This window comes from Hyperolius riggenbachi, chromosome 6, assembly GCF_040937935.1.
Source record: "Hyperolius riggenbachi isolate aHypRig1 chromosome 6, aHypRig1.pri, whole genome shotgun sequence".
NCBI classification, from domain to species: domain Eukaryota; kingdom Metazoa; phylum Chordata; class Amphibia; order Anura; family Hyperoliidae; genus Hyperolius; species Hyperolius riggenbachi.
The window spans coordinates 54,620,235-54,642,930 of record NC_090651.1 but is presented as its reverse complement, the minus strand read 5'-3'; the positions used below and the strand labels follow the sequence as shown (position 1 = coordinate 54,642,930).

Genomic DNA, 22,696 nt, shown 5'->3' with positions numbered 1-22,696 from the left:
TGTGTTAGCTGGGAGATATCAAAGCATTCCAAGATAATTACAGCACAAGGAGTTTTATCCTATACTACTCAATTTTCTGAAAAACCGTGGGCAATCAAAAGATATTGTAAAATTGGGAATTGAGATTGATCACAATTCTTGATTTAAAATAAATAAATAAATGGTTAAATTTTTCCATACAACTGATCGTTTTGATAAGAAAAATTGAATATGGAGCGCTTTATTGTATCTTGTGTGTGTCCACCTTAAAGGTTCCCATTAACAGTACAATTTTTTTCAGATTCAATCTTTCAGTGTAATTTGAACGATCAGAACTAATCGGAAGGCAATTATCGATTGTTCCCATTAACAGAACAATTTTAGAAGGTTTTTCATTCCAATTCTATTATAAAATCCAACTTTAGGATCAATATCTTTTCCTTTTCCAATCAACCAAAACATTGTTTCACATTCATTTGCGCCACACACAGTGCAGTTTTCTATTCAATTCAATCATAAAAATTGTGTTGAAAAATTGAATCTGAGGGAAAAATTGTGCAGTTAATGGGCGCATTTAGGGTTATGAACAGTAAAACTGGTAATTTGGTGTGCTTAGTTATTACATAGATGAGTGCTGGCTATTGTGTAGGTGCTATTCTATCAGCAACAATTTTTGCCTATTAGTTCTATAGTCTGCCCAGCACTTAGTTACCAGATGGTACAGCAGATCTTTTAGCACCAGTGCTCGATTATTCTGTAGCCGAGAGCCGAATATTGGTTTTATGGGTGCAAGTTGGTTAGTTTAGGTGCTGGTGATTAGCTAATGTATAGATGGTAGGCTCCCTGCACACTGCAAATCCGTTTTCCGATTCCGATTCCGATTCCGTTTCCGATTCCGATTCCGATTCCGTTTCCGATTTTCCTTGAATACATTCAACAGAAAAACGGATCAAAAAACGCAGCATGCAGTTAAGATTAAAAATCTAAATCGGAATCGGATGTAAAAACAGATTAAAAAGCGGAATCGGAATCTGAAATGCATGCAGTGTGCAAGAGGCCGTAACCAGATATCACTGTAAGCTAGGGTTAGAGCAGGGGTGTCAAACTCAAATGCAAAGTGGGCCGGAAATGAACACTGGGACCTAGTCATGGGCCAACCTCAATGTCTACTGACCACCTTCCTCCCTTATAAAGGTTCCAGGTGTCTTATGGCCCCCTCCCTCTAACCCCTAAACAGTTCCCTGGTGTCTAGTGGAACTCCTTCCCCTATACAGTTCCCTGGTGACTAGAGGCCCCCACCCTCCCCATACAGTTCCTTAGTATTTAATGCTTCCCCGTACCTCCCCCATGTGGCTTCCCTGGTGTTCTAGTAGGGCATTACCTCCAATATAGCTTCTCTGGTGATCTAGAGTGGGCCAAATATAATGCAAAGTGGGGAAAAAACTTGAGGGCCAAATATAATGGCTCTGAGGGCCAAATTTGGACCGCGGGCCGGAGTTTGACATGTATGGTTTAGAGGTTAAAGTGGACCTATATTGTAAAGTGGAAAACGAAAGCCAGGGTGACACTTACTATGATTGGTCCACTGTTTTTTTTTTACCCAATGCAGCAACGGCTGATTTCTGTATTTAGGAACGGGGAAGCATTGTGGCAGCTCCGATTGGCCTCATACTGTGGCTGGCACTGCACTTCTTTTCTCTTCACTTCTACTCACTGTGATGGCCTAAAAAGATTAGATACTTTCCCAGTCCCAGGGCTTCCTCCAGCCCCATGAGCACCAATGCATTCCTCACCGTCCTCCCAAGTGCCTCCGTTCAGCTGCAATCACTCCCGGTAATCTGGCTCATTCATGGCAGTCGGCTCTCCTACGCATGTCCGGGCTCACCGTGCATGTGCAGAAGTGCCAACTGGCGCGACTGAGCCAGTTCACTGGGAATGATTGCGGCTGAACGGACGCACTCGGAAGGACGGAGTGGGATGCATTGGTGCTCATGGGGCTGGAGGAAGCCCTGGCTAAGTATCTAATCTTTTTAGGCGGCCATCTCTGGTTTCTTTTAAGACATCACTTGGGACCTCCCACAAGCAGCGGCATAACTACAAACTGTGAGGCTTTTCAACAAGACATTGTACAATAGAGTGAAAATGAAGTCTTAATAGACTCCTGACTTTATTAATGCAAACAACAATGTGTTCAATGCTGTAACTTATAGCAACCAAAAGAGCATCCTCTGACTGACTGACTGACTATGACGGGTACCATAGTTCAATGCAGTAGAAAAACCCTGATGATTCTGTTGTTGTAATAATCTGTTTCTAAACAGACCAGCGTAATCACAGAAGACACCTTCCTAATCCTGGATGTGGCTGAGCTGTGTTCCCCGCTGGTATTTGAGGTGCGCTGCCGAACATTTCCCCACCTTGGTGTCTGGAGTGAGTGGAGTTCTCCTGCAGTCTTTAAGTCACAAGGTTTGTAATGTCAATGATAAACTGAGCCTACCATATACAATTAGTACCAATTTGTATACCATCTGAGAACTAAAGAATGTGAGAAAAATCTACATTCTTCCCAATTTCTTTTTTTTTTAAATTACGGCAGCATAGTGATGGTGTTGTAATTCCCATATCTCAGTCTAAGGCCAACTTGGGGAGGACCAGTCAACTTTTCTTATGTTTTGTGGATGTAGGGGGAAATTACACAAGCCAGGGAAGAACTCCATGCAGATAGTGTTCATACCTCCCAACTTTTTGAGATGAGAAAGAGGGATACTTAAGCCAGGCCCCTGCACACCTCTGATCATGATCGCATCCCACCCCTAGTCACGCATACCATAAAGAGTTCATACGAAAAATATGTTGTTTTATAATTCAAACTACACTGGTCCTTTCGATCCTGGTTAATTTTCCTTCATATTAACATTTTTAAATTAGTAATATATCAATTTAAAGGATGTGAATAAAGTTTAGAGTCAATCAAACACATTTTTTATTAGAGAAATGCATATATTTACATAGAAAGAAGGACAAAGTCCTGAAAGAGGGACAAATGAGGAGGAAAGAGGGACAGAGGACAAGGCTCCCAAAGAGGGACTGTCCGCCCGAAAGAGGAACAGTTGGAAGCTATGAGTGTCCTGGAGTGTCCTGGCCCAGACTTGAAACAGAGAATCAGAACAGCAATGCAAGTGTGCTATCCATATCCACTACACCACAGCAGTGCTACACATTATACAGGTTTTTACATCTGATACAGTGTAGCTATAATAGTCTTGAGCGCAGTATAATGGAATAGCACTGTTCCTGTATATTCCCTACTGGGGCTGCAAAAGGTTGGATACATTAATAACTATAGTGCCAATATGTTTTGAAGCAATTCTATGTAAGAACTTGGCACTTGGCAGACTTCTGCTCTCCAGATATAAGCAAAGAGAGCCCATCTGGGAGCATATCTCTTAAAGTGATACTTAACGGACTACTATTGTGAAAAATTGTAAAATTTAAAACACGTAAAAACATATACAAATAAGAAGTATGTTTCATCCAGAGTAAAATGAGCCATAAATTACTTTTCTTCCTTGTTGCTGTGACTCACAGTAGGGAGTAGAAATCTGACAGAAGTGACAGGCTTTTGACTAATCCATCTCTTCATGGGGATTCTCAGCAATACTTTTATTCTTTATAACAATATTCCCTGAAAAGGATTAATACAAAGATGCTGACCAGCCTCCTTGCTGGCTTCACACTCTTTTGGCAGTTGGAGGGAGCAATTGTCATTCACTAAGTGCTTTTGAAAATAAAATAAACTCTGAGAATCCCCCATGAGGAGATTGACTAGTCCAAAATCTGTCGGTTCTGTCAGATTTCTACTACATACTGTAAGTGACAGCAACATAGGAGATGGGATTACTTTGCTTATATCTGGAGAGCAGAAGTCTGCCAAGTGCCAAATGTCTACCAAGTGTCCTTACATAAAATTGCTTCAAAACATATCGGCACTATAGTTATTAACCACTTCGATCTATCTGGACCGATATATCCGTCCAGATAGACTGCACAGCTGCTGTGGGGCCGCGCGCTCCAGCTGCCTTTTGCTGCCCCTGAGATCAATGAATGGGAATACAGATCCCATTCATTGATCTATGTCCCCTAAAAAAAACCGACGGCTTTCTCTGGAAAGTCACGATGTTTCTATGTCCCACGTCACCCCTTCTGTTCCTGCAGCGAGAGCTCTCGCTTGCAGGACGAAAAATCAAAAACTCACTGTGGCCATCTTGTGGCCAAATAGTAAAACTACATCTAAATAATTGTTTTTTTAAATATACAAAATAAATTTCATTTAAAATCCCCTGTTTACCTCCCCACTCCAAAAAAAACCCCAAATAAAATTTTTAAGTAAAAAAAATAAATAATAAAAATAACAATAAAAAAAACAACATAAATAATTACCTAAGGGTCTGAACTTTTTTAACCACTTCCGGATTTCCGGATTTCAGCCTGATCTGTGCTGCGGGGGCTCTTCAGCCCGCAGCACAGATCAGATATCAGGCAGGGCGGTCAGACTTCCCCCCTTTTTTCCCCACTAGGGGGATGTCCTGCTGGGGGGGTCTGATCGCCACCGCGCTGCTGTGCCTAGCGGGGGGGCTCCTCAAAGCCCCCATCCGCAGCGCTATTCCTCCCTCTGCCTCCTTCCATCCCTCCCCTCTTCACTATGGGCTGCGCAGGACGGAAATCCGTCGCCGCCTCAGATAGGCTTCAGCCTATCAGATGCCGGCGATCCCCGGCCAATCAGAGGCCGGGGATCGCCGATCTCCTTTACGCAGCAGCTCCGTATGTATGTAAACAGCGGGAAAGATGTTCCCCGCGTGTTTACATTCACCCTGCGAGCCGCGATCGGAGGCTCGCAGGGTGTTCACGGAGACACCCTATGTGAACTGACATGGAAGTTTCCATGGAAACCGCTTCAGGATTCAGGGGCGTACTTATGCGTACGCAGAATCCTGAAGTGGTTAATATGCAAGTCAAGCGAGTTTAAATTATAAGCTTGTAAATAGTGATGGACGCAAATTGAAAAAATGCACCTTTATTTCCATATAGAATATTGGCGCCATACATTGTGATAGAGACAAAATTTAAATGGTGTAACAACTGGGACAAATGGGCAAATAATATACGATATCAAAAAGACAGACTAGTAGCTGGCACCAAATGCGGCAGTGATGGATGTCCGGTCGCACTGGGTTTAGCTGCAACGTGCTCCCATACAAGGCAGTTCCAATTCAGTCAAAGGAGAAGAGAGAAGGGCACTGTTGCATAAATACCCTTTATTGTGACCGGGTCGACACACGGGTTACAGCAGTGGGGGAAGGAAAGTTGTCTGACAGCTGTTTCGCAAGGGTTAACCTTGCTTCATCAGAGACAGTGCATAAAATGAAACAAACAGTTTAAATATAGTAGCCATCACGCTTACCACCATGCTGTGCTCGGCTTGGAACGCACGCCGTTCAGGACTGCGGATCCGCCCACCTCCTACCCCAGACACGTGGATGGCTCTAGCCCAATCGGCGAGCCGCAGGTCTCCCCGCTCTGTCATCCAATCGTAGTCCTAGACGTCATTGGGAGGCGGCTTCCACCAGCCCATTGCGGACGTGCATGCGCGTTACAGGCGTAATTACGTCTGTATGTCACATTACCATGGTAACTTGCCGCTGTCTCCCAGTGCATGCGCACATACTCCCCTCATATCCCCGCCGTGTCACAGCGGGTCTCCCAGCTTCAATGACACCGCAGGGTTGTTGTCATTGGGTTTCTGTAACATGAATCCAGGTGGGACAACGGCAAACCAGCAAATCATTTGGCCACCTGTGAACAATATTAAACATTATATTAGTTACACATAGTAAGAGAAAACCAATAATAAAAACATTTCAGTGATTGGATAAGGTAGTCTAAACTCACTATGACAGCAAAATAGCATCGATACCTATGGATTCTAGTCATACTTATTAAGAAAGCAGTGGAGCTCATTTCTATCATTTAGACCCAGTGGTCCACAAGCATTTGTAATCGAAATTATTCTAGCTTCTTGTTGGAGTAATTTTTGTTCACGATTACCCCCTCTATGTGGGACCTCTACAGTCAAAATGCCAGTGAATCTTAAACAGTTAGCGTTCCCGTTATGCTGCTCTCTAACATGCCTAATCAGTCTGCCTGCTCCTACCCCAGTTTTCACTGAGTTACAGTGTTCTTGAAAACGGGTACACAGCATCCGGGTGGTCTGGCCCACATAAAAACTGCCACATTTGCACATAATGATATATACAATAAATTTAGTGCGGCAGTGGATAAATTCCTTAATTTGTAGATCCTGGCCACCCACCCGGACACTGCGTCCCGGCAAGAACTGATGGCAATGTGTACAATTGCCACACTTAAAGGCTCCTATAGGCACTGACTTCTGCAGCCAGTTTGACTCTCTTTGTTGTCCCCTAAACTCACTGTTGGTGATGGCGTCGCCTATAGTTCGAGCCCTTCTAAAGGAAATGAGGGGTCTGGCAGTTACCAAATCAGATAAATGAGGGTCATTGCGTAACACATGCCAATGCTTATACACAATGCTCTTGATACGTTCTGCCATGGGAGAATAATCAAAAACACAAGTGAATCTTTGTTCATCCCTTGATTTCTGTTGGGTTTTCATATCTGTCCGTCTCCTGTTTTTTTTAAGGATTAAATCGCTTCTTTCTAAGGACTCGGCTTTCTTATAAGCTGCATTGACATTGTTAAGGTCATATTCCCTACTAGTCAGTCTTACCGCCAATTCTTGACTCTGTTTTAAAAAGTCACATCGTTTAGAGTTGTTTCTCTTGAGGCGGACAAACTGACTGTAGGGGATAGATTTGATGGTGTGGGCCGGATGATAACTAGTGCTTAATAGCACCGCATTTGTGGCAGTCGATTTTCTGTGGCCCCTGGTGAGCAGGCGACCATCCTCTGTGTACATCTCTAGGTCCAAAAACTCCAAACGGTTGCCACCCAATACGCCTGTAAATTGCATATTGAACCTATTGGAGTTCAAGGATTCCAAAAATGTGTTGAATTGGTCATTTGTGCCCTTCCATGTAAGGAAAACGTCATCCACATAACGATACCAATGGCCTATACAGGCCTTGAAGGGATTGTTTTCACAGAGGATCACCTCACTCTCCCAGCGCCACAGAAAAAGATTTGAAAAGGTGGGGGCCACCGGGGTGCCCATAGCAACCCCTGACTGCTGTAGGTACCATTGGTCACTGAAAAGGAAAGCATTATGTGAGATGACAAAATACAGACAATCACATATAAATTGGACCCATCTCTCATCCTTTCCCTGGGATATCAGGATCTCTCCTATCACCTGGGTCCCCAGTTTCTGTGGGATGCGGGTGTATAAATTGACCACATCAATGGAGGCCAACTGCACTCCCTCCCCAAGGTCCACCCCCTCTAGCTTAGCCAGGACGTCCAAGGTGTCAGCCAGGTGGGTCGTGACCCCTTTAAGAAAGGGTCTCAAGATGTGATCTAAGTACCTCGAGAGGGGTTCAGTGAGCGACCCCCTGGCTGACACAATCGGGCGCCCCGGGGGGCAGATGGGGTCCTTGTGGACCTTGGGGAGAAAGTACCAGACCGGCTTGATGGGAAAATCCGGCAACAAATCTCCACCCATCCGTTCAGAGATGTAGCCCGCCTCCACCCCTCGTCTCAACAGTGTCTGAAGAGCTGACTTAAACTGGCCTGTGGGGTTGCTGGTGAGCCTCACATAGAACTGATCTACACCCTGTAAATGTCTTAAAGCTTCCTTTACATAGTACTCAGTTGACATTATGACAAGGTTACCCCCCTTGTCGGCTTTTTTAAGAACCACATTCTTATTTTCCTTTAACCAATCCAAAGCCCGCTTTTCCACTAAAGTAATATTAGGCGGATCTTTGGGAAAAATCAAAGCCTGCATATCTGCTAATACTCGTTGATTAAACAAATCCACAACTGATCCCGATGCCGTGGGAAACTCCCTAACCGATCTGCATGCTCTGAACTCGTTTCTAACACTAGTGTCCATATTGTTAGCCTCAAGGATGGCGCTTTCTGCCAAAAGTTCCTGTAGGTTACTAAGGGCTTCAAGATCGGTCGGGCTGTCCAGGCTGGGAACAAAGTATCCCAGATTGCTGATGGTAGTGTGGCTATTGAGTCTAAATTCCGTGGTCTCCCCATCTGATTTTTTCTTTTTCTGCCACAACAGAATGTTAAGTTTCCGTATACTCTTATACCAATCAATTTCAAACCTGAATTTGTCAAACGCAGCTGTGAGGGAAAAAGTTAAACCTTTCTTGAGCACCGACAAACATCCATCTGGCAGGGGAACCCCTGATAAGTTCAGTATTTGAAGGTCATCTGCTCTTTCTGTTAACAAAAGGTGATCTACTTCCTCTTGCGAGAGCCCCTCCCATATGTTCCCCTGCCCCAGGTAACCTTCCGCAGGTATGCCTTCTTGTGGGCGGGTTCGACCGCCTCGTCCTCGTCGGACTCTTCTAAAGGGACCTCTACACATCTCGGGTTTTTAATGATAGGTTTAGGTGAGGGGCCCCCTTTCGGTTTAGGACCCCCTGTACCCTCTTCTTGACTAGAGTTTGACCCCGAGCGAAACAGCTGTCAGACAACTTTCCTTCCCCCACTGCTGTAACCCGTGTGTCGACCCGGTCACAATAAAGGGTATTTATGCAACAGTGCCCTACTCTCTTCTCCTTTGACTGAATGGCAAATAATATGGGTTTTAATTATGGTAGCATGTAGTATTTTAAAGCTATAATGGCTGAAAACTGAGAAATAATTAATTTTCCATTTTTTTCTTAATATTCCCGTTAAATGCATTTAGAAAAAAATAATTCTTATCAAAATGTACCACTCAAACAAAGCCTAATTGGTGGTGGAAAAAACAAGGTTTAGATCAATTAATTGTGATAAGTAGTGATAAAGTTATTGGCGAATGAATGGGAGGTGAACGTTGCTCGAATGCATAAGGTGAAATGACACTGTAGGCTGAAGTGTTTAATGTATCCAACCTTTTGCAGCCCCAGTAGGGAATATACCGGAACAGTGCGATTCCATTATACTGCGCTCAAGACTATTATAGCTACACTGTATCAGATGTAAATCCAACTTGACCTCAAAACCTGTATAATGTGTAGCACTGCTGTGGTGTAGTAGATATGGATAGCACTCTTGCATTGCTGTTCTGACTCTGTTTCAAGTCTGGGCCAGGCCACTATCTGCATGGAGTTCTTCCCTGGCTTGTTTAATTTCCCCCTACATCCCCAAAACATCAGAAGAGTTGACTGGTCCCCCCTAAGTTGGCCTTAGACCTCAGATTTCTACTACCTACTGTAAGTGACAGCAACATAGGGGAAAAGTAATTTATGGCTCAATTTACTCTGTAAGATACAGACTAACCAGCAAGCTCATGGTGACCCAGAACTCATTGGAGTGTGTAAGGGACTACAATGGTCCTAAAAGCCCCCTTACTAAGATGTTAAGAAAAACAAAAATGTGCTTTCCTAAAACAGAAAGAATTTGCGATAATGTTACTCTGTAAGAAACATACTTCTTATTAGAGTACAGTATTTTATGGCTGTCATTTTCTTATCAGTAGTCCAACTGGGTCCCAACTGGCTAAAAACTGTCAGTTGCATAGCTTAATATTAACTCTTTAGGCAGAGAAAAAAGAAAAGCATCACAACATGTTTATTTGTGTGCTATGCACTGTACATACATATGTCTATTTCATCATGTCACTTAAAGAGAACCAGAGACGAAGCACCCTCATGTATTTTACCTTATAAATCAGTGGGAACATGACAGTAAACACCTAATCTGCTCTTTGTTTCATTGTTCTCTGTTTAATCTGTTTTATCACCTCTGATAAGAATCCCCGACTGAGCACTCAGTCTAGCTTTGCTACGGAATGATTATAGCTGAGTCTGTCTTCTCTGGTGTCTTTTCAAGCCGAAGCCTGCCCTGCCCCCTTGTGGCTCTGCTATAATGACTCAGCAATAATCATTCCTGGCATAGCTAGACTGAATGCTCAGTCGGGGATTCTTATCCCAGATGATAACAGACACTTTTAGCAGTGAGGATGAAAGAGAGAGCAGGGTAGGTGTTTTCTCTAATGTTCCCACTGATATACAGTATATGGTAAAATACATGAGGGTGCTTCGTCTCTGGTTCCCTTTAAGTTTTCCTTTAAACCGGGGCAGACAGAGACAAATGAAACTTCATTACAGTGCGGAGTTAGCTGTTGCACATATTTATTGTTGTTCCTTATATAAAGCATACAAATATTTTTATTGAATGGAGAAACTTTCTGCATTCTGTTGTACTGTATAAGATCTGTCTACAAAGCCTCTGGAACGTGTGGTTCCTCTTCTCCTCAGACGGATTCTACTTCCCGCAGAAAGTTCTTGTTGGCAGCGGCTCTGATGCCTCCATCTACTGCATGCTGTGCCACGACAACAAGAAAGTTCCGGCAAAGTTTATAACTTGGGCACTGGACCTGGCGAAAGTGGGTCCCTCCAACCAGTTCACAACAGTCAGCGAATATGTGGGAAAAGTCACGCTCGAGAACCTTAACGCAACAAGACCGAAGGGGAAGTTTCAGTACGAGGCCATGTACTGCTGCACAAATAGTACTGGGTGCCAGCCCCACTATGCCGAGATTTATGTCGTAGGTGAGAAGGAATTTTCAGAATTATTTCTAAGTGATCTGCAGCTGTTAGCTGTTATTTGTTAGAGGTTTAACAACATAATTACCTTTAACTGCAGTATAGTAAAAGAACCACAAGAAGTCAGTGTGTGTAAAATATGATGGTGATCTCTATGGGGTTGTTATTTCCTGTATTCACTCTGTATTCTCACTGTTCTAAGTAAGCTGCATTTCCTGATGGCTGTGTATGATATATTTCTGAATGTTTTTCTTCAAGTAAAGACTGGGTGCCTATCTGCGTGTACAGAACTCTCTGCTCCATCATTATTAAGCCCTTTTCTAAAGTTTCATAATGAACATGTTTCTTTTCGATTCAGATTTACAAGCAGGCTGTATAATGTATATCTTCAGAATCCTAATACTAGCACAATCTAACTTACAAAAAAGCCTTCACTTGAGCACACAAGCTTCCAGAAAAACTGCGCTCAGCCCACACCAAATCTCTATAGGTACAAGTCCTGCTTCCAGATAGCGCTGCTCCACAGAATACTTGTTGGAGTCAAGTGTGTGATCTATTAAAAATACAAAAAGGATAGGAGCGCTCTCTGGTGCTTTAACTTTTGTAATAAATTCTCAAAGAGTAAAATTGCACTTAAAAGCTAAAAGTCAATCTGAAGCTTATCGCAGCATATGGTGCAAGGTTCGCTTTCTCCTCCTGGTCATACAAACAGCCCCAGCTCCACCGCACTATGGCCAGTAGTGTGGGATGTCTCGCTGGATCTGACAAAGGCGTAGAGCGCCGAAACAAGTAATGCCGCAATAGACGCATTGTAGCTACTGGGACCGCCCACACCCCCACACGGACACACTCGGTTTCCAGCGAGACATCCCACACTACTGGCCATAGTGCGGTGGAGCTGGAGGCTGTTTGTGATCAGACCAGAGGGAGACAGCAAACCTTGCAGCATATGGTGCGATATGCTTCAGATTGAATTTTAGCTTGTAAGTGTAATTTTACTCTTTGAGAAGTTATTACAGAAGTGAATTGCACCAGAGAGCGCTCCTATCTATTTGTAATTTGAGCACACTCCTGTCTTTAGTCAAGCCCCAGTTTTACATGTGACATGCCTCTTCCTCCCCTTTACAGTTCCCTGGTGTCTAGTTGCCCACTTGCTTCACCTATACTGCTATACAGTTCCCTGTTATCTAGTGGCCCATTCCCCTCCCCTATATAGTTCCCTAGACTTGTGTCTAGTGGTCCTCCCCCTGTACAGTTCCCTGGTGTCTAGTGGTCCTCCCTACCCTATACAGTTTCCTAGTGTCTAGTGGTTCTCTCTACCCCCTTAGGGGGCCCAAACACTGGTCGATTTCAGCCATCAATTGATTGATTGATTCTATAGAATCAATCAATCGATCAGAGATCGATTCTATCAAATCCCCATTCAATCGATTCTATCAAATCCCCCATTTGATCAATTTGATCTATCTGACAGGATGAAAAATCTAGGTCGATCTGCTGCTGGCAGCAGATCGATGGCCTATAGAGTTGCATTGGATCTAACGCTCCAATAATGCATTTACATCGATTTCCAATAGATTTCATTCTGAAATCTATTGTAAATCTGCTCCTAGTGTGTGGCACATGTCAGATAGATTCATGTCAGATTGGACTTGACAAGTATCTGCCAGAAATCTATCTGATGTTTGAATCTGCTGCAAATCTATAAGTGTATGGCCACCTTTAAGCAGGCCATACACTGGCTCGATTCGCGGCCGTTTCGACAGCAGATTCGATCCTGGGATCGAATCTGCTGCCAATCGTTCGCGGTAAACGCAGCCGCCGATCCGATTTCCTCCCGAAATCGGATCGGTCCGTCGATCGCGCCGTGCGGGAAATTACCCTCGATCGCCCGCGGGTAAAGTGCGCGTCGCTAGCGGCGGCCGATCCGATCAAGTATACATTACCTGAGGCTGGCTCCCGGGCGTCTTCTCCGCGCTGCACGGCTCTGTTCCGGCTCCATCCATCCCGGCGCTTCCTGTGTCACTCCGTGACCAGGAAGTTCAAATAGAGGGCGCTCTATTTGAACTTCCTGGTCACGGAGTAACACAGGAAGCGCCGGGATGGAGCCAGAACAGAGCCGTGCAATGCGGAGAAGATGCCCGGGAGCCAGCATCAGGTAATGTATACGGGGGGGGGACAGGCGTCAGGAGCAACTAAGCAGATGGTGAATCGGTTTCAGGCTGAAATCGATTCACAATCTGTTTGCAGCCATACGATCCCTCTCTGATTCTCTGATCAGATTCGATCAGATAGGGATCTGTCAGCTGGTCGATCTAATGGCACATCGACCAGTGTATGGCCACCTTTAGACAGAGAACACAATTGCTTGAATCATGCGCATTTCCCGCAGATGGAAAAAACGTGTATGGCTGCACTGGCCATGTCATATACTATCATGCTAAGCAAGGCAACTTGTTGAGTAGCAGGATTAGCTTCTCTTAAATAATCTCACCCAATTTGTAGCGGGAGAGTCTACTTTCCTAGCACTGTGGATATAAACAAAGTCATCTACAAAGTTTTTCCTCAACTGATCTGTATTGTTTTAATTGTTTTTCACTAACAGATGTTAATATCAATATCACATGTGAAACGGATGGAAAAATATCAAATATGACCTGTAGGTGGAGTGCCAAACACATCCCTTTACTGAAGGACAGCATCTTCACCTTCCACTACTATCGGTGAGTGGAAATCATGCTTGGGGAATAAGACAAATACATGACTTTCCAGTTGTGTTTACTCAATGCAGCTTACTACAGTCAAGTGAAAGATATAAAAGTAACGCTTCCTAGTGTCCACCACAGTGTACCCCAGCTTTCCAGTGCCTCTAATATGTGCCCCATGTTGTCTTCCTCCGCTGCCTGGATCCTACACTTTGGGTCCCGGTAATTTCCGGAAGTTGGGGCGTAGTGCATTTCATGCGTTTCCCAGCCGTGTGTGGGCCCCCATTGTGTTCCAGTCACTGGTAGAGTTCAGCACCTGTGCAGTACTATTGCACCAACTGATCCAACCTAGCGGAGGATCCAGGCGGGCGGCGGAGGAGGACAGCGAGAAACTGATCAGCCTGAAGGGGGCTGGAGGAAGCCCCAGGTATGTATACATTTCTACTTTTAATTCATCTCAGGTACCCTTTTAGAAACATAGCAACATAGTAACAGCCTCCATGGCCAGAAGCATCAGCATCTTATAAGCAAACACCTTCTCTTTTGTATGTTTTAATTTAAATCAATGCAAATGAAGTTTTTCAATTTAACTCCTTTAAATCCTTGTTGTAGTCACCTATGTGACTGCTGGCGATAGAGTAGTACCTGTGTCTCCTCTGGAGCTGTCAGTGCCAGGGGAGTTGCTAGCCCCAACGATCAGTGGCATGTGTCACAGATGTATTCTAGGGTGCCCTGGATGATCCCCAGGTCCGAGCAGGCAGCGGGTGACTGACAGTACACACCTCCGCTCTCTTGGTCTCCAGATTCTGCAGACATCTTCTCTCCCAGGCTTCTCCTCTGAGTGTCTGAGAATGAATCAGATGCTAAAGCTCCTAGCGTCTGATGCTAGGGGGAGAATCAACAACTAAAAAGGATGTCATCAACATTTTGCTGGGAAGGCCTACTTAGACCGCTGTTAAGTTCATGTACATTTGGCACCACCCACAACCACACCCATATTCTGGTGCATGGCCACACCCATTTTCTGGCTGGAGTGCCCAAAAGTTTCCCTGATCTCTTAGGATCCTAGCAACGCCCCTGGTCAAGGCCATGTCAGGATCTCATCTGCCATGCAATCCACATCTTGGTAATTTCTTCTAAATAAATGCAGCTACCTAAACTGGTTATCGTATCAACACCAGTAATTCAGGCCCTATGAGTCAACCTTTCTTTATTTTAGTGAAACAAAGTGGCAAGTTTATTAGAGATGGATTCATGCATCAAACATCAGTTAACATTGTATTGCTTTTTGTTTTATAGGGATACCAGTTACTATGGATATATGGATATAAAGTATGACAAGTCCACTGAGAAAGACTGCATATTGCTGGGCGATGGATCCTACGAATGTGTTTTTTTGTTGATTAAAAGCACTTACAGCTACAAAATGTGGGTGGAAATACAACACCCACTGGGCAGGCTGCAGTCCACTGTTGTCTGTGTGAGACCTGTTGAAACAGGTAAGCCGTATTCTTATCGGTTTAAATACAAGTGAGTTACCTTCTGTGGAATTCAGTAATAGTCTACCTGATTTGTTTTATAGTTGCATCATAGTCCATGGCAGTGGCGTAGCAATAGGGGATGCAGAGGTTGTGACTGCATCGGGGCCCTTGGACCAGAGAGGCCCACTAGGGGGCCTCCCTCAACTGCAGTATTAGCTCTGCAATGGTGCTATGCTGGTAATGATCACTTATATATATGCTTTAAAGAGACACTGAAGCGAAAAGAAAATGATGATATAATGATTTGTATGTGTAGTACAGCTAAGAAATAAAACATTAGGAGCAGAGACATAAGTCTAATATTGTTTCAAGTACAGGAAGAGTTAAAGAGAACCAGAGAAAAAGCACCCTCAGGTATTTTACCATATATCAATGGGAACATTACAGTAAACACCTTCCCTGCTCTCTGCTTCATTCTTCTCTGCTAAATCTGCCTGTTATCAGCCCTGATAAGAATCCCAGAATGAGCATTCAGTCTAGCTTTTCCCGGAATGTATATAGCTGAGTCTGTCTTCTGTGATGTCTTTTCAAGCCCAAGCCTGCCTCCTTGTGGCTCTGCTTTGCTGCTTCGAGGATAAATAGCCGCAAAGCAGAGCCACAAGGGGCAGACTTGGGCTTGAAAAGACATCACAGAAGACTGACTCAGCTATAATCATTTCGGGAAAAGCTAGACTGAATGCTCAGTCAGAGATTCTTATCAGGGCTGTAACAGGCAGATTTAGCAGAGAAGAATGAAGCAGAGAGCAGGGAAGGTGTTTACTGTAATGTTCCCATTGATATATATGGTAAAATACATGAGGGTGCTTTGTCTCTGGTTCTCTTTAAGAAACTCCAGTTGTTTTCTATGCAAAAGAGCCATTAAGCCCCACGACTTTCAAAGTCACAGAGAGCTCTGTCTTCTGAAGCTTGTTATCTCAACTGTCAGTCACTGTATTTTCCTCTTCTCTCCAGAGGACAGGTCAAAAGTTCACTGGTGTGCTCTGTAAAATCATTTAGAATGCAGAGTAGTGTGTAAACTGCAAATATTATGTAGAAAGAACAGAGGCGCCAGCAGGATAAAATCAGGTAATAAAATGTTTAAAAGTGCTTTGGAGGCAGCGGTGGACTTACCTCCTGTAAGCAGACACTATAAACTGTCAGTTCAAATCTAAATAAATTTTATTGGCATACTCCAAGGGGGTCGCAACGCGTTTCACAGGTGTAAACCTGCTTCCTCAGGCAATATAACATAGGAGCATAAAACTAGGGACAAAGGCAAAAGTAGGTGTACATCAGAACCAAATCACTGTATAAAGATATAGTAAATAATATAGTAAATAAACATAGGCGTACCATATTAGTGTATTGTGTAATGCATGGTGTGTATGTGGGTATGGGTGGTGGTGGAAGTGTGTGTGTGTGTGTGTGGGGGGGGGGGGAACAAAAGGAAAACGGGGGGGGGGGTGTTTGTGGGGGTATAGTGACTAATGATTATTTGTATGTGCAAACAGTATGAAAATAGTTGCAAACGTATGCATCAAACATAATGGTATGGCCAAAAAATGTATGTGAAACAAGGGGGAGACCTGGGAGTATGTATGTGCAAACAGTATGAAAATAGTTGCAAAAGTATGCATCAAACATAATGGTATGGCCAAAAAATTATGTGAAACAAGGGGGGGGGGACGACCTGGGAGTATGTACAAGGGCGTAGGGCCCGTGGTCGCAGCGGTCGCCTTGGCGACCGGGCCCGGCTCCTGAGGAGGCGGGGGAGGGGCCCGGGGGGCCCATCTCCGTTTGCAGGGCCATGCGCCCGTTCGCGCTGGTAGGAGGGAGCCGCAGCCGCGGGGAGGGCAGCCCGACCTCTTCCTCCCTTCCTCTCCCCGGGCCCCCCCCCTCAGATGCAGAGTAAGCGGCTAACGGAAGCGCTATAGGCAGAACTCACCTCCCTGCGTTCCACTCGCCGCTGATCTCCTCTCTGGCTGGCTCTGCATAGATGCTTACACACGCAGCTTCCGGCTAAACAGGAAGCTGCGTGTGTAAGCATCTATGCAGAGCCAGCCAGAGAGGAGATCAGCGGCGATTGGAACCAGGGACGGAGGTGAGTTCTGCCTATAGCGCTTCCGTTAGCCGCTTACTCTGCATCTGAGGGGGGGCCCCGGGGAGAGGAAGGGAGGGAGAGGTCGGGCTGCCCTCCCCGCGGCTGCGGCCCCCCCTCCATTATGGGGACAGGCAGCTACCTAATCTATCCTGGGGGGCAGCTACCTAATCTATCCTGGGGGGCAGCTACCTAATCTATCCTGGGGGCAGCTACCTAATCTATCCTGGGGGGCACCTACCTAATCTAACCTAATCCTGGGGGGCAGCTACCTAATCTAACCTATACTGGGGGGCACCTACCTAATCTATCCTGGGGGCAGCTACCTAATCTATCCTGGGGGGCACCTACCTAATCTAACCTAATCCTGGGGCGCAGCTACCTAATCTAACCTATACTGGGGGGCACCTACCTAATCTATCCTGGGGGCAGCTACCTAATCTATCCTGGGGGGCACCTACCTAATCTAACCTAATCCTGGGGGGCAGCTACCTAATCTAACCTATACTGGGGGGCACCTACCTAATCTATCCTGGGGGCAGCTACCTAATCTATCCTGGGGGGCACCTACCTAATCTAACCTAATCCTGGGGGGCACCTACCTAATCTAACCTAATCCTGGGGGGCAGCTACCTAATCTAACCTATACTGGGGGGCACCTACCTAATCTATCCTGGGGGCAGCTACCTAATCTATCCTGGGGGGCACCTACCTAATCTAACCTAATCCTGGGGGGCAGCTACCTAATCTAACCTATACTGGGGGGCACCTACCTAATCTATCCTGGGGGCAGCTACCTAATCTATTCTGGGGGGCAGCTACCTAATCTAACCTATACTGGGAGGCACCTACCTAATCTATCCTGGGGGCAGCTACCTAATCTATCCTGGGGGGCAGCTACCTAATCTAACCTAATCCTGGGGGGCAGCTACCTAATCTATCCTGGGGGGCACCTACCTATTCTAACCTAATCCTGGGGGACAGCTATCTAATCTATCCTGGGGGGCAGCTACCCAATCTATCCTGGGGGGCAGCTACCTAATCTATCCTGGGGGGAAGCTACCTAATCTATCCTGGGGGGCAGCTACCTCATCTAACCTATACTGGGGGGCACCTACCTAATTATCCTGGGGGCAGCTACCTAATCTATCCTGGGGGGCAGCTACCTAATCTAACCTATACTGGGGGGCAGCTACCTAATCTAACCTATACTAGGGGGCACCGACCTAATCTAATTTATACTGGGGGCACCTACCTATATAACCTATACTGGGGGCACTTACTTATCTAACCTGTATTGGGGGCACCTAGCTAGCCTATACAGGTGGCAACTAAACTGGCTACCTATATTGGAGGCACCTACCTAACTAACCTATACTGGGGGCACCTACCTATCTAACCTACGCTGGGGGCAACTATTCTGGCTACCTATATTAGAGGCACCCACCTAGCTAACCTGTACTGGGGGCACCTATCTATCTAACTTATACCGGCGGCGCCTGCCTATCTCACCTATACCGGGGGCAACTATACTGGCTTACCTATGCCTGACTACCTATACTGGGGGTACCTATAGCTGGCTATAGGGATTTTGATATGTGTGTGCATCCGTCGGGTGTTGTCGGGGGAGGGGGGGCTGTTGTTGCCGGGGGGGGGGGGGGGGCCCACATCCAGATTCCGCATCGGGGCCCAGAGGTTTGTAGCTACGCCACTGAGTATGTATGTGCAAACAGTATGAAAATAGTTGCAAACGTATGCATCAAACATAATGGTATGGCCAAAAATGGTATTAATTATCCACCCTTGGTGGAGGGGGATACCCCTTTTTTCCTGTCTACAGTGGGGACAGGATAGTCTCCTCACCTGCCTATACAGTGGTTGCCTGGAGGTAACCCTGTCTTGTGAGTATATATATTGTACTCTTATTATATATCCATTTTTGCAGTACTTACTACACTATATTGGGCTCTCGGTTTCCCTCTTCTGTAAACTGCAAATATTAGTGAATGATGCAATGTTATAAAAAACTTTTTTTTTTTCGCTTCAGTGTCTCTATAAAGAGGAACTGTCGTGCAAATCTTAAAATGTAAAACACATACAAATAAGAAGTGCATTTCTTCTCAAGTAAAATGAGCCATAAATGACTTTTCTACTATGTTCCTGTCACTTACAATAAGAAGTAGAAATCTGACATTACCAACAGGTTTTGGACTAGCCCATCTTCTCATAGGGGGTTTCTCAGGGTTTTCTTTATTTTTAAAAGCACTTAGTGAATGGCAGTTGCTCCGTCCAACTGCCAACATAGTGTGCAGCGAGCAGGGAGGCTGGACAGCATCTTTGTATTAATCATTTTCAGGGAATGTCTTTATAAAGAATAAAGGCCATGCTGAGAATCCCCCATGAAGAGATGGACTAGCCCAAAATATGTCGGTAATGTCAGATTGCTACTACTTATTGTGAGTGATAGCAACATAGGAGAGAAGTAATTTATGGCTCATTTTACTCTGGGAGAAATGTACTTCTTATTTGTATGTGTTTTAAATTTTAAGATTTTCGTGACAGTTCCTCTTTAAGTAGTAGTAGTCATTAACAAGCTGTTCCCCTTCTCCGCTTATACCTCTCATACCTTGGATGTCCTGCCAGGTTTTGTGGTGCTATATGAATTGTTATTTATAGAATGCTTGGTGGGCCCATTGTAAAACATGCACTGGAACCAAAGCGACTTAGCTACTTGGCTATGACTCTGGTCTAGGGCTATCCACATGTGCTACCCTTACCCCTAGAGGTACTTTGGCGAGGTTGAGGGGGCAGGTGATGCTCATTCGGATTTCACGGAATTGGAATTTCCCCCATTTCCGATTGGATCAAAAAACAGAAATTGGAAATCAGATGTCTGTGGAAATACCGCATTACCGCCACTCGTTAATTTTAGCCCAGTCACAGAACTCGGAAGCAATTGGACCAATCAGAGCATGCAGAGTCAACTCAGTAGTATTTGGTCAATCAGAGAATGCAAAAAAAAGGACTTCTCGAAAATCTGAACTCGGAAAACAGAAATCGGAAATCCACGGAATCGGTAATCAGCATTGGCGGATATCGGAAATTTCAATTGGCATTTCCGACTAACCCTATCAGGGGGTTATAAACTTGTTATAATAAGTATATTTTAGTGAGGTTTACAATTAAAGAATATAAATCATATTCAAATAATATTCATATTAATTTCCTTTTAAACAATACCAGTTGCCGGGCAGTCCTGCAGATCCCTTTGGCTGCAGTAGTGTCTGAATCACACACCTGAAACAAGCATGCAGATAATCTTGTCCAATTTTAGTCAGAAACATCTGATCTGTATGCTTGTTCAGGGTCTATGGCTAAAAGTATTAGAGGCAAGGGATCCGCAGGATAGCCAGGCAACTGGTATTGTTTAACCACTTAAAGGGAACCCGAGGTGAGAATAATATGGAGGCTGCCATATTTATTTCCTTTTAAGCAATTCCAGTTGCCTGGCTGCCCTGCTGGTCCTCTGCCTCTAATACTTTCAACCATAGACCCTGAACAAGCATGCAGCAGGTCAGGGGTTTCTGACATTATTGTCAGAACTGACAAGATTAGCTGCATGCTTGTTTCTGGTGTAATTCAGTTCAATACTGCAGCCAAATAGATCAGCAGGGCTGCCAGGCAACTAGTATTGTTTAAAAGGAAATAAATATGGCAGCCTCCATATCACTCTCACCTCGGGTTCACTTTAAGGACCGTAGGCTTACACCCCCCTAGTGACCAGGCTATTTTTCACAATTTAAGCCACTGCAGCTTTAAGGCCTCGCTGCAGGGCCGTACAACTCAGCACACAAGTTATTTCCCCCCCCCCCACCCCTTTTCTGCCCACTAACAGAGCTTTCTGTTGGTGGGATCTGATCTCTGCTGGCATGTTTATTCATTTTTTTATTTATATATTTATGTTTATTTTTTAAATAAATTGCACTATTTTTGTAGCAGGCCCGCCCTCCATCCCCCTGCTAGCCAATCACCGCGATTGGCTGTCATAGGCATCAGCCTATGAGAGCCGATCGCTCCTGTTGGTCCCAGGGGGACAGCCGTGTCACATGGCTGTCCCCAGTACAGCGCTGCCGTAAATCGCAGCGCTGTACAGTGTAAATAGGCGGCGGTTTTGCTGTCTAACAGTCTCCTAGCGGCAATCACCGCTGGGAGACTTAGCTCTGTCATTCAAGCGGAGAGGCACACGCATCGGCGCACACGATCTCCTGCAAAACCCCGCCCCAGGACTTCACGCCAATTGAAGTTGATCCAGTGCTTAACTGGTCCTGGGACTGCCGCCACGTCCACGACAATTGGCGTGGAGCGGTTGTTAAGCAGTTAAAAAGAAATCAGTATGGCAGCCTCCATATCCCTCTCATTTCAGTTGCCTTTAAAGTATATATAGTTGAGAGACCACTTTTGCAAAATATGTAAAATTTAAAATACATACATATAAGATGTAAATATGTCCCAGAGTAAAATGCCTGACCACTTCTTGCAGTCTAGCCAAAAGGACTGCGATACCAAAATAATAGAATTTTAATAAAGTTAAAATGGATAAAACAAAACTCCTAATCTTTCCTCCCCTTGCAGTCTCACCCCCCATGGACATCTATGTCACTGTCAACGGTACAATCATCCGACGAACCACACAAGCCTGGGTGTCATCCTGGACTCGGCCTTCTCCTTCACCCCCCACATCCAAAACAAGTGCAAAGTCTCCCCAAAGAACAACAAAGAAATGCAAAGACTAACTAGATACAAAATGCACAAAATGTACAATAAAGAACCAGGTACTGTAGCACAAAATCAGAACAGAAACTGCTCAAGAACAAGCCGAATGTTTTATATCCGGTATTCAAGTTACATAGTTATTTTGGTTGAAAAAAGACATACGTCCATCGAGTTCAACTAGTACAAAGTACAACACCAGCCTGCTCCCTCACATATCCCTGTTGATCCAGAGGAAGGTGAAAAAACCCCACAAGGCATGGTCCAATTAGCCCCAAAAGAGAAAAATTCATTGAAGCAGGTCCGAATTCTGAAAAGGCCACAAAGGCCTTGGCCTTGGGCGGCTGCAGCCCAAAGGGAAGATGATAGAGGGGTGGCTGCATATGAAAAGGAGGCTGAAAATGTGGGGCAACACATGAAAAAGGGGAACGGATGCTCAAAGAAGCTGTTCATTAAAGAGAACCTGTAACAAAAAAAAGTTTCCCTGGGGGGTACTCACCTTGGGAGGGGGTCCCAATGAGGCTTCCCCCTCCGCTGTAGCTGCAGGCAGTCAAGCGTTGTATCCCCGAAGTGTCCCGGAATCCTCCCTCGACAAGCCTGGCAAGCGCTGATTTTATTTACCTTTCCTGGTTCCAGCGGGGGCGCTGTTGCAGCTCTCCACACGGAGATAGGTGAAAATAGCCGATCTCCGACGGGGCCGCTCTACTGCGCAGGCGCAGGAGACTTGCGCCTGCGCAGTAGAGCGGCCGACAGTGATTGGCTATTTCCGCCTATCTCCGAGGCGGAGAGCCGATAAATGCGCCTGCGCTGGAGCCGGGAAGGTAAATATTTACATCCCCGTGGAGCAGAAAGAGTATAAATTAATAAATCCACGTGCCA

General features: G+C 45.1%; 1 protein-coding gene across 1 annotated transcript in view; it reads left to right on the top strand.

Moving 5' to 3' along the window:
• Positions 1–22,696, top strand: part of LEPR (leptin receptor) — a 153,872-nt gene that overhangs the window by 81,073 nt on the left and 50,103 nt on the right. Inside the window, exons 8-11 of the mRNA XM_068239298.1 lie at positions 2,301–2,445; positions 10,437–10,730; positions 13,330–13,447; positions 14,729–14,928. Of these exons, the coding sequence (XP_068095399.1) occupies positions 2,301–2,445; positions 10,437–10,730; positions 13,330–13,447; positions 14,729–14,928 (757 nt within the window). The remainder of the gene's footprint in view (positions 1–2,300; positions 2,446–10,436; positions 10,731–13,329; positions 13,448–14,728; positions 14,929–22,696) is intronic.